At 41.6% G+C, this 13150-nt stretch overlaps 1 protein-coding gene across 1 annotated transcript in view; it reads right to left on the bottom strand.

Annotated features, from left to right (window-relative positions):
• The window catches only part of gch2 (GTP cyclohydrolase 2), a 79493-nt gene extending 68026 nt beyond the window's left edge, over nucleotides 1–11467 (bottom strand). Inside the window, exon 1 of the mRNA XM_068045184.1 lies at nucleotides 11146–11467. Coding sequence (XP_067901285.1) covers nucleotides 11146–11449 — 304 coding nt within the window. The 5' untranslated portion in view covers nucleotides 11450–11467. The remainder of the gene's footprint in view (nucleotides 1–11145) is intronic.
• Between the last annotated feature and the right edge of the window lie 1683 nt (nucleotides 11468–13150).

Below are 13150 nucleotides of genomic sequence, written 5' to 3'. Positions count from 1 at the left end.
CTGTTCTTGACAATTAAAGCACTCATGGCGTTAAAAAAAAACGTTTTTTTTTTAAATGCTGTCTTTGGTCAGTCGAGAGATAAACTGTTAAATTCCAGAAAGCTTGTTATGGAAGGATAATGCTGGAGCCTATCTTTACTCAGTTTTACATTTATTGTACAGAGTAAAAGGATTACAAACATGTAGTTCCTTAAACACTTTACTGATCTCAGAAGGGTCTTCTTATAATTGTTCAAGTAAGACTCCAATTAACACCCTCCACCTGCATATAATTAAATAATTGATACACAATTAACAGATTCCCTTTTTTATAATAAGACTTAGATTAACATGCTCAAACAACATTTCAAAATAAATCAAAATAAATTCTATATCAGGTACAAAGTATTACATTGCGAGATACCCCTCCTCTAGCACCCCTAACAATTTCTTTATACTTGCATTTCTCTTTGTGAAACAATCAGATAGCTGATGACTTGCATCTACCCATTTAAGTTTGGAGATTTCCTTTCTCTCCAGCATTTGTTTCAATCCGGCAAGGTCAATATGTCGTCATTTCTCACTCACACTTTATGTAGAATGTACACTGTCCCACAATGAACAATTATTCACATAACATTCTATAGGTATCCTATCTTCAGTATGTCCCTTGTTCAGAATCTCACCTAAAATATTTGACAAATAGAACCCCATGTCCAATGCCTCCATAAGACCCAGTGCTTCTAACAACCCATTTTATTTTCTTAGCTTCCCAAGCTAAAAGATAACATTTCTAGTTTTCACCCATCAGAAATACTAGGAAACCAGCTGTACTCGAATACCCATCAGGAAGTTTAACATATGAAGCATCACTAAAAATGACCAGCTTCATGTTCATTCAGTCACCATGGGAACTGCAGTACACATTTCTTCAGATTTACTTTTTTTAATGTTCCATCTTCCCTTGAAACATTTTCAACTTTTGGGTGTTTCATCATTGCACTTAACTCCAGCACATCAAAACTAGCATCAGGTCTAGTCTGAGTGTACAATTGTTTAATTGACCAATAAAGCTTTGCAATTGGGGATTATAAGGGACAATATAGGGACTATATCCCTCAAATTCTTTGCATGAACTTCCCATGCAGGGCGGTTGTCAACTCACAGGTTGGTTGCTCAGCTAAGTTTTTATGCAGCAGTTCATCAATCACTGTGTGATTCCTTTCACAGAGTCCATTACTGAAAGGACTTTCAGCTGCAGTATTCATAACCAGAATGTTCATGTTTTCACACACGTCTCTGAACTCATCATTGGCAAATTACCCTCCATTATCTCTCAGAAATTTACCTGGTGCCCCAAGTCCAGACCCTATCCATTTCTCCATGATTTTATCTATAATCACCCTTTTGTCCTTGGAACACAGGAATGTAGGAACATAGGAGCAGGAGTAGGCCATTCAGCCTATCGAGCCTGCCCCGCCATTCAATATGATCATGGCTGATCATCCACTTCAATGCCTTGTGCCCACACTATCTCCATATCCCATAACGAGAGAGGAAATGCTTGAGGGTCTGACATCCATGAAAGTGGATAAATTGTCAGGATCAGATGGATTGCATCCCAGGTTGTTAAAGAAAGCCAGGGAGGAAATAGCGGATGTGCTGAGGATCACCTTCAAATTCTCACTAGAGACAGACGACGTACCAGATGGAGGTCTGCGAATTTTGTACCGTTCTTTAAAAACGGTGCAAGGGATAAGCTAGGTAATTATAGGCTGGTCAGTCTGACCTCGGTGGTGGGTAAATTGTTAGAATCTATTCTGAGGGAGAGGATAAACTGTCACTTAGAAAGGCACAGGTTAATCAGGGATAGTCAGCATGGATTTGTCAGGGGAAGGTCGTCATGTCTTACTAACTTAATTGAGTTTTTTGAGAAAGCAACAAGGAGGATTGATAAGGGTAGTACAGTGGATGGTGTTTACATGGATTTTAGTAAGGCATTTGACAAGGTCCCGCATGGCAGACTGGTCAATAAAATGAAAGCCCATGGGATACAGAGGAGGTGGCAGGTTGGATTGAGAATTGGTTCAGTGACAGGAAACAAAATGCAGTAGTCAACTGATGTTTTTGCGAATGGAAAGCAGTTTCCAGTGGTATTCCACAGGGCTCAATGTTGGGTTCCTTGCTGTTTGTGGTATATATTAACGATTTGGACTTAAATGTGAGAGGCATGATTGGGAAATTTGCTGATGACACAAAAATTGGCCATGTAGTTAATAGTGAGGAGGATAGCTGTAGACTCCAGAAAGATATCAATAGCTTGGTTGAGTGGGTGGAAAAGTGTCAAATGGAATTCAATCCAGAGAAGTGTGAGGTATTGCATTTGGGGAGGGCAAATAAAGCAAGGGAATATACAATAAACCGGAGGATATTGAGAGGGGTAGAAGAAGCGAGAGACCTTGGAGTGCATGTCCACAGGTCCCTGAAAGTGGTAGGACAGATGGATAGAGTGGTGAAGAAGGCATATGGATTGCTTTCCTTTATTGGCCGAGGAACCGAGTACAAAAGCAGGGATGTGATGCTGGAACTGTATAGAGCGTTAGTTAGGCCATAGCTGGAGTATTGCGTGCAGTTCTGGTCACTACATTACAGAAAGGACATAATTGCTCTGGAGAGAGTACAGAGGAGATTTACAAGAATGTTGCCAGGGCTCGAAAGTTGCAGCTATGGGGCAAGATTGGAGAGGCTAGGGTTGTTTTCCCTGGAACAGAGGAGGCTGAGGGGTGACTTGATTGAGGTATACAAAATTATGAGGGGCCTAGATAGAGTGGACAGGAAGGACCTGTTTTTCCTGGCAGGAAGGTCGTTTACCAGGGGGCACAGATTTAAGGTGTTTGGTGGAAGGACTAGACGGGACATGAGGGGAAACATTTTCACCCAGAGGGTGGTGGGTGTCTGGAATTCACTGCCAGGAATGGTGGAGGCAGAGACCTTCAATTATTTCAAAAGGTAGCTGGAGTGCTGAAGTGCTGTAATCTGCAGTGATAGGGGCCAGGTGCTGGAAGTGGGATTAGTTTGGGTGGACAGTTTGTTAGGCCAGTGCAGACACGATGGGCTGAATGGCCCCTATCTTTGCTGTACTTTTTCTATGGTTCTATCCCCTTATGTCATTTGTATTTAGAAATCTGTCAATCTCTGCTTTAAACTTACTCCATGACTGAGCTTCCCCATCCCTCTGGGCTAGAGAATTCCAAAGATTCACAACCCTCTGAGTAAAGAAGTTTCTCCTCATCTCTGTCCTAAGTGGCTTCCCATTATTTTGAAATTGTGTCCCTGGTTCTAAACTCCCCAACCAGGGAAAACAGCTGCATCTACCCTGTCTATCCCTTTACGTATTTTGTAAGTTTCAATGAGATCACCTCTTATTCTTCGAAACTCTGGAGAATACAGGCCCAGTTTCCCCAATCTCTCTTCATAGGACAGTCTTGCCAGCCTGGGAACAAATCTGGTGGATTTTCGTTGCACTCCCTCTTTGGCAATAATATCCTTCATAAGGCAAGGGGACCGAAACTGTACACAGTACTCCAGATGTGGTCTAACTAAGGTTCTAAGCAATTGAAGCAAGACTTCACTGCTCTTGTACTCAAATCCTCTTGCGATAAAGGCTAACATACCATTAGCCTTCCTAATTGCTTGTTGCACCTGCATGTAAGCTTTCAGTGACTTATTGGCAAGGACACCCAGGTCCCTTTGCACATCTTCACTTTCTAATCTCTTACCATTTAAGAAATACTCTGCAGATCTGTTCCTCCTATTGAAGTGGATAACCTCATCTGCCACGTTCTTGACCAGTCACTAACTCTGTCCAAGTCCCCTTGAAGCTGCTTTGCATCTTACTCTCAACACACATTCCTACCTAGTTTTGTGTCATCTGTGAACTTGGAAATACTACATTTGGTCCCCACATCCAAATCATTGATATATATTGTGAACAGCTGGGGCCCAAGCACTGATCCTTGTGGTACCCCACTGGCCACAGCCTGCAAACATGAGAATGACCCGTTTATTCCTACTCTCTGCTTTCTGCTGTTAAACAATTCTTAATCCATGCCAGTATATTACTGTTATGACATGTGCTTTAACTTTGCTAACCAATCTCCTGTGGGGGAATTTATCAAAAACCTTCTAAAAATACAAGTATACCATGTCCACCAACTCCCCTTTATCAATTCTGTTAGTAACATCCTCAAAAAACTCCGACAGGTTCATCAAACATGATTTCCCATTCATAAATCCATATTGACTATGCCCAATCTGATCATTATTATCCAAGTGTCTATTTATCACATCCTTTAGAATAGATTCTAACATTTTCCCAACGACTGATGTAAGGCTGACATTAGAGATTAGAGATACAGCACTGAAACAGGCCCTTCGGCCCACCGAGTCTGTGCCGAACATCAACCACCCATTTGTACTAATCCTACACTAATCCCATATTCCTACCAAACATCCCCACCTGTCCCTATATTTCCCTACCACCTACCTATACTAGTGACAATTTATAATGGCCAATTTACCTATCAACCTGCAAGTCTTTTGGCTTGTGGGAGGAAACCGGAGCACCCGGAGAAAACCCACGCAGACACAGGGAGAACTTGCAAACTCCACACAGGCAGTACCCGGAATCGAACCCGGGTCCCTGGAGCTGTGAGGCTGCGGTGCTAACCACTGCGCCACTGTGCCGCCCCAAGTTCTCTGTTTTCTCTCTTCCTCCCTTCTTAAATAGTGGGGTGACATTTGCGATCTTCCAATCTGCAGGAAGCATTCCAGAATCTATAGAATTTTGGAAGATGATCACCAATGCATCCACTAGCTCCATAGCTACCTCTTTCAACACTCTTGGATGTAGGATATCAGGTCCTGGGGACTTATCAACCTTCAGCCCCATGAATTTCTCCAATACAGCCTTCTTACCAATGCTAATTTCCTTCAATTCCTCATTCCTCCTAATCCCTTAGATCTCTAATTCTGGGAGATTTCTTGTATCTTCCTCAGTGAAGACAGACACAAAGTAATCGTTTAGCTTCTCTGCCATTTCTCTATTCTCCATTATAAATTCTCCTGACTCTGCCTGTAATGGATCCACATTTGTCTTAGCCAAATGTTTCCTTTTTATGTACCTGTAGAAGCTTTTACAGTCTGTTTTTATATTTTTTGCTAGCTTACATTTCTCCCTTTATCAGTTTTTTGGTCTCCTTTGTTGTATTTGGCCTTTTCTTTAAATCTGATACAATCCTTAACTTCCTTTGTTATCCCCGGTTGACTGCCTTTACTTTTGGGGTTTTTGTGTTTTGAAGGAATGTATAGTTGCTGTAAACTATGTAATATTTCTTTCAAGACTATCCATTGCCTATGTACTGTCATACCTTTTCATGTATTTTCTCAACTCACCTCAGCCAATTTGCCCCTCATACCTTCATAATTTCCTTTGTTCAGGGCTTAAGATTGAACGACCTCATTTTCAAACATAATGTAAATTTCTATCATATTATGGTCACTCATCCATAAAGCTTCTTTTACAACAAGATTATTACTTAGCTCTTTCTTATGACATAATACTAGATCTAAAATAGCCTGTTCTCTAGTCGGTTCCGCAACATACTGCTCTAGAAACCATCCCTAACACACTCCAGAAACTTATCCTCCACAGCATTCATGCTCATTAGGTTTACCCAGTCTATATGCAGATTGATATCACCCATGATTACTGTATTACCCATGCTACATGCTTCTCTAATCTCCTGATTAATACCATGCTCCACACTACCACTACAGTTTGGTGGCCTATAAACAACTCCTACCAATGTTTGCTGCCCTTATTGTTTCTTAGCTCCACCCAAACAGATTCCACATTTTGTTCTTCCCATCTGAGATCTTCCCTTACTAATGTACTGATCCCATCCCTTATTATTAGCGCAACACCACCTCCTTTTCCTTTTTGCCTGTCCTTCCTAAATGTCAAATATTCTTGAATATTCAGTTCCCAGACTTGGTCACCCTGTAGCCACATTTCAGTTAATACAATTAGATCATACCTATTTACCTCTATTTGGGGCCTTTAAATCATCTACCTTGTTGCGAATGCTGCATGCATTCAGGTAGAGTGCCCTTAACCTTGTCTTCTTGACATTCTGCATTCTAAGCCTAGTTGATATTTGCTATTCATTATCATTGAAATACTAAATCTAGTTGCTAGGTTTATAAATTGTAGAATGTCCCATACCTTTAAATCCATGGAAATTACCTGGTTAAATTCACCTGCCAATGAAAGGCTTACAATAGGACGTGATGGTTGTCCTTTGATACTTTTTACAGATTTCACACTTTTCATTAATCTCTTCTATTATCCTCATATACTCTTCATCAATCATACCTGCATCCTTTAGCAGGGTTTTTAAATCTCTGACAAGAAAGATGAGCAAATTGTCTGTGTAACTTTAAGACAACTTGCTTTTCATCCCTCTGATTCTTATCACCTAATGCCATTGAGACTTCCCTAACACGGAGTAGAAACATCAGGTTTTGTTAAGGGGATACAATAATACCCTGGGGTAAACTACAAATTCACTGACTCTCCAAAAACAATTGACTCATCATGCTCAATATCATGTTTCATCTGTGCCTTTTTCATTGAAGGTTTACTCAACAGTAAATGTATCTCACTAGAGACTACATCAGTACTGATAAAGTGGCTTACTCTAGCTATTTTACATGGAATTACTCCTCTCTTCAATGGCTTCAATGTGTTGTCATCATCAAACCTAAAGCTGGTAGCACTTTTATATTCCTTAACCTAGCGCCAATCCTCACAACCGAGTGAATCCAGATAACATTGTAACCAATTAGTTCCATATACTGTCGATGTGCAAGCACTATCTAATACAGCACAGTTGAACAAATCCACAACTAACACATTCATCACAGGAGTAAAACTCCTGTGACTAGTACAATTCATTCAGAATCATCCATATCTTCCTCTTTTGCCTCAGAATCCCCAGTGTCATGTGTTATTTTGAGGACTCTGCCCTTCTGCTTTGGGCAGTTCATTGCCTAATGATACTTTGAGTCACAGCTGAAGCCCCTGGATTCATTCACCTATAATTGTTGTTCTAATTCTGTCTTCCGCTGCAATAGTCAGACCCGTTCAAGGTGCTTTCAACTTCATTCCTTCTGTCCTTAATTCTTCCATTGTACTTATGCCTGTGTCCAGTATCTGGACCATTTTGAAATCCAGTAAACATCGAGTCCCCCATTCTTTGTGTCACCGCAGAATGCCCTGTTTGTTCTACCAGGGCTGCAGGAAACGACTGTTTCCCCAGAATTTCTTTATGGTAGCAGACATCTGATCTAACAGGGAGTCTTTTTCCGAGAATTGAACACCAGTTAGAATGAGGATCCTGTCCCTATGCGACACCCTAGCACAATCTAGCAATTTAAATGCTAGCAGTGAACCAGAGATCTTCTGGTAGGAAGTGATAAAGCCAAGGCCATACCTTGTTTCCTCTTTGGTAGTGTTACAACCAGGTGAGAAAGGTATCTAGGGGTCCCTCTCAGCCTTCACCTGGTCTTACCGTAACAGGGTTTTATTTTTAAATACACTGTGTTTTTAGCTCTCCCTTGGGGAATCCTTGTCCACCGCTTTTCAATTATAAGGCAAAGAAACCAGCACAAATAGGTTTTCTTAGATTTAAAGAAGAAAAGTTGAAATTTATTAAACTTGAACTTAAACTCTAATTCGGTTGACGCCTACAGATACGCAATGTGCCCACACTAGCATGCATACATGATACACACATGCAAATAGAGACAGAAAAGAGAAGAAAAATAACGTGGAAAAGTTTGAGGCAATATCTGAAGAGTTTTTGTTACAGTTCTTTGAGCTCACAGTAGAGTCCTTGAGTTTAGGTAGATCTTGCTTTTCGTGGGGGCCCAGTACTCTACTTAAACCTTGTTCGCTGTAGGAGACTTTTCTCTCTTGGGGTTCATGTGTCTTCAGTGGATTCAAAGGCTTGTGAGAAAGAGATGGGAGCAGCCAGGAGAGATCTTCTCAGTCCAGGAGCAAACAGTCTTTGAGTTCAAACTCTCTGTGGACAGTTCAAAATAAAACTCTGGAACAGCCAGTTAGTCATGTGACCAGTGGATCTAACCAGTCCTGGCCCTTGTGGATTGTATCCTCTTTAGCAGACCCTGGAATGCGCTTCCTCATCTTGGATGTCTGTTAGTATGTAAATGTTTTTTTCCAGCTACGGCTGATCTGTTTAACAAGTTATTTCCTCGCTCCAACAACAGTTAAAAATCAATGTTCATGACAAAATTGATGTGCCTCATTCTTGGCAGGTGGGGGCTTAGCATAGAGTAGGATGTAACCCGTGTACACATATCCACTTCATTCTTCAACTGGTCATTTGATTCAGATTCAGAGAACATCGGAGGGTAATCATACCCTGACAATTTACACTTGCTTTCTGCCATATTTTCCACAATAGCCAGTGAGATTTTAGTTTTCTATGTAATTTTTCCCCCTTACTTTCCAACCTTTAGCTTTAGGCAACCATCCTCTGCCAGCACGTTAAATTCCAGAAAGCTTGTTGTGGAAGGATGATGCTGGATGCTATCTTTACTCAACTTCACATTTATTGCGTAAAAGGAGTACAAATATATAGCTCCTCATTCAAAACCTCCACCAGTCTCAGTAAATGTCTCCTTATAAGTGCTCGCATAAGACCCCAATTAACCCTCCACCTGTATCTAATTAAAAAAATTTATACACAATGAACAAGTATCCCTATCATCTCTCACCTGTCCATAACACAACCAAAATGAATCACTTCACACTTCTCTGTATTAAATTTCATCTGCCAAATATCTGCCCATTTCACCACTCCATGTCTTCTGAAGTCTGTTACTATCCTCCTCATTGTTTACCACATTTCCAAGTTTTGCATCACCTGCAAACTTTGAAATTATGCCCTGTATACCCATGTCCAAGTCACAAAAGTATATCAAAAAGAGCAGTGGTCCCAATGTCAACTCCTGGGAAATATCACTGCACATTTCCCTGCAGTATAAAAAAGAATAGTTCATCACTACTGTCTGATTTCTGTCCCTTAGCTAATTTCGCATCCATAGAGCAACTGCTCCTTTAATCCCTTGAGCTTCAGTTTTGCTAGTAAGTCTATTATGTGGTACTTTATCAAACACATTTTAAAAGTCCATATGCACATTATCCTCATACGGACATACGAATTAGGAGCAGGAGTAGGCCACTCGGCCCTTAGAGCCTGCTCTGTCATTCAATAATTTCATGGCTGAACTGATTACTCCACATTTCCACCTACCCCCGATAACCTTCCGCCCCCTTGCTTATCAAGAATCTATCTACCTCTGCCTTAAAAATTTTCAAAGACTCTGCTTCCACTGCCTTTTGAGGAAGAGAATTCCAAGACTCACGACCCTCTGAGAGAAAAAATTTCTCCTCATCTCTGTCTTAAATGGGCGACCCCTTATTTTTAAACAGTGATCCCTAGTTCCAGATTCTCCCACAAAAGATAACATCCTTTCCTTATCCACCCTGTCAAGACCCCTCAGGATCTTATATGTTTCAATCAAGTCGCCTCTTACTCTACTAAATTCCAGCGGATACAAGCCTAGCCTGTCCAATCCTTCCTCGTAAGACAGCCCGCCCATTCCAGGTATTAGTCTAGTAAACCTTCTCTGAACTGCTTCCAACACATTTACATCCTTCCTTAAATAAGGAGACCAGTACTGTACACAGTACTCCAGATATGGTCTCACCAATGCCCTTCTAAGCTGAAACATCAATTCTCCTTGTGATAAACGATAACATTCTATTAGCTTTCCTAATTATGTGCTGAACCTGCTGAACCTTTTGCAATTCATGCACTAGGACACCCACATCCCTCTGCATCTCAGAGCTCTGCAATTTCTCACCATTTAGATAATATGCTTCTTTTTTATTCTTCCTGGCAAAGTGGACAATCTCACACTTTCCCACATTATACTCCATTTTCCAGGTCTTTGCCCACTGACTTAACCTATCTATATGCCTTCTTCACAAGTTACTTTCCTACCTATCTTTGTGTCATCAGCAAATTTAGCAACCATACCTTTGGTCCCTATATCCAAGTCATTTATATAAATTGAATGGCAGAGTGAGCTCGAAGGGCTGAATGGCCTACTCCTACTCCTATTTCTTATGTTCTTATATGCCAAAGCACCTTACAGTTAATGAATTACTCTTGAAGTGTTGTCAGTGTTGTAATGTGGGAAACTTGGCAGCCATTTTGTGCACAGCAAGCTCCCACTAACAGCAATGTGATAGTGATCAGACAATCTGTATTTTTTTGATGTTGATTGAGCTATAAATGTTGGTCAGCACACCGAGGAGCATTGCACCTACTCTTCTTTGAGGGGGATCAGCTTAACTTCTCATTGGAAAGATGGGACCTGGGACAGTGCAGTACTCCTTCAGTACAGACTTAAGTGTTAGCCCAGAGTTTGTGCCCAGGTTTCTGGAGTGGGACTCCGCTCCACAACTTTCTGAGTGCTAACGGCTGAGTTACAGCTGAAACCTGCAGCTGGCACAAATGAGAGTGCTGCCTTTCTATAGCTGGACATCTGGTTCTTCTTCCATCGTCCTTGGCTAGCTGTGCTAAAAACACACACAGCAGGCAGCTGGGTCAACCTGAATGTGTGACAACTCCTTAGACAATGATCGACTGGCACCATCTTGACAGTGGGGAGCGGAGGTGGGTCATCCTTTCTACCTGGTCCCGGGGAGTTTACTCAAGCTGCTGTCACTCCTCACTAATATTGGTCGGTATCTCAAACTTAACGGAGCTTCACAAGCCCATTTCAATCTGAATCAAACCAGTTTCTGGTTGTTACTTAAATCCTGAAGAGAGTGGGGTTTATCAAGATTTTTTTTTATGGGTCAATTTATATTGCAGCTCTCAAAATGCCAAATAACTTCCCACATTAAGTAATCTTTAACAACATTTTGTTGCTCCTGACCTAGCCTATGGTTAGAAAAATGCAACAAAAATCAGCGCTCCAATCGAATAGATAAAATAAAAACCTTACCGCGAATGTTGTCCTGATAGCCTTTAGTGAAAAACTGCATGGCTTTCGCGGCTCTCCTGGGAGTCTTCAACAGCTCCTGTCTCTCTGGATTCTCCCCTAACCCTCTCAGGATACTTGTGTAAGCTTCCTCCAAAATAGCCAATGCATCTTCTCCGCCACGCGTCTTCTCGTCCTTCCACTGCACCGTGACCTTCTTAGATTCTAAGGTCAAGTCACTGTAACCTTCAAAACAACTGGCAACTAACTTCTTGGCACAGCACGCGCCGTTAGTTTCTGAAGTCACTATCTCTTTGGCGTACTCCATGCTGCCCCAGACTTCAATGCTCAGATATATCCTGAGAAGCACCTGGAGGACTCAGTGTTCTCTACATCTCTGCTCCGCTATTTATACCTCAAGAGATTAGAGGAGACGAGTCTCACTGCGTTGTTCATACGTCAGCACTGGTGCCCGTGCAATTGAGCCATCTTAAACCGTCTGCCCCCAGGGACAGGGTTATGCTGGGCAAAGACAATTGTCGACGGGAGATAAGGATGTTTCCACGGTACACGCACCCAGCGCCAGTGCTACGCTGCTATTTTCATCAGTGACTAATTTTAAATTGAGAACAATCACTGTAGATAACAGCAAATGGACCTTATCGCATCCGGTGATAAAGTGTCCAGCGAGGCAAGTAAAAGGGCTCCGTCCTTTAAATACAAGGACATACGTCAAACTGGCCTTCTCATCATTTGTTGTTCATGATCTGGCAATGTTGGAATTAGACTTCATGATAATATATTGTGTGCTAGTTTCAGGTATAAGGAAACAATCAATAATAAAAGTTCATGTAAATGAATGCTAGAAAACCTAGGATAAGATAGTTAAACTTAGAATCATAGAATGGTTACAGCATAGAAGGCGGCCATTTGGCCCGTCATGTCTGTGCCGTCTCTCTGTAAGAGCGACTCTGCTAGTCCCACTCTCTGCCCTTTCCCATGGCTCTGCATTTTTTCCCTTCAGATCCAATTCCCTTTTGAAAGCCTCAATTGAATCTGCCTCCACCACGCTCTCAGGCAGTGCATTCCAGATGCTAACCACTCGCTGCAGAAAAAAGCTTTTCCTCATGCAGCTGTTGCTTCTTTTGCCAATCACCTTAAATTGGTGTCCTCTGATTCTGGGTCATTTCACCAAAGAAAACAGTTTCTCTCTGCTCCATCCAGATCCCTCATGATTTTGAACACCTCTATCAAATCTCCTCTCAACCATCTCTTCTCTAAGGAGAACAGCCTCAGCTTCACCACTCTATCCGTATAACTGAAGTCTCTCGTCCCCTGAATCATTCTAGTAAATATTTTCTGCACCCTCTCCAATGCCTTCACTTCCTTCCTAAATTATGGTTTGCAGAATTGGACACAATACTCCAGTTGAGGTTGAATCAGTGTTTTAAAAAGGTTCACCACAACTTCCTTGCTTTTGTACTCTATGCTTCTATTTCTAAAGCCCAGGTACCATATGCCTTACTAACCACTTTCTCAAGCTGCCCTGCCACCTTCAACGATTTGCACACATATACCCAGAGGTCCCTCTGTCCTGTATCCCCTTTAAATTTTATCATTTATATGATATTGTTTTCATTGTTTTTCCTGCCAAAATGTATCACTTCACACTTCTCTGCTTTAAACATCATCTGCCACATGTCAGCCCATTCTTCCAGCCTGTCTATATCCTCTTGAAGTTTATCACTATCCTCCTCACAGTTCACAATACTTCCAAGTTTTGTGTCATCTGCAAATGTTAAAATTGTGCCCTGCATACCCAGGTCTGGGTCATTACTAGATCAAGAAAAACAGTGGTATTAATACTGACCCCTAGGGAAACCTACTATATTCCCGTCTGAAAAACAACTGTGCACAACTACTGCTTCCTGTCACTCAGTCAACGGAGCATCCATGCTGCCACTGTCCCTTTTATTCCATGGGCTTCAACTTTGCTGATAAGTGTGTTATGTGGCATTTAATCAAACAC

Source organism: Heterodontus francisci, chromosome 13 (genome assembly GCF_036365525.1).
Source record: "Heterodontus francisci isolate sHetFra1 chromosome 13, sHetFra1.hap1, whole genome shotgun sequence".
In the NCBI taxonomy this organism is placed as follows: Eukaryota; Metazoa; Chordata; class Chondrichthyes; order Heterodontiformes; family Heterodontidae; genus Heterodontus; species Heterodontus francisci.
The sequence above is the reverse complement of the archived record's forward strand: the minus strand, read 5'-3'. Positions and strand labels throughout refer to the sequence as shown.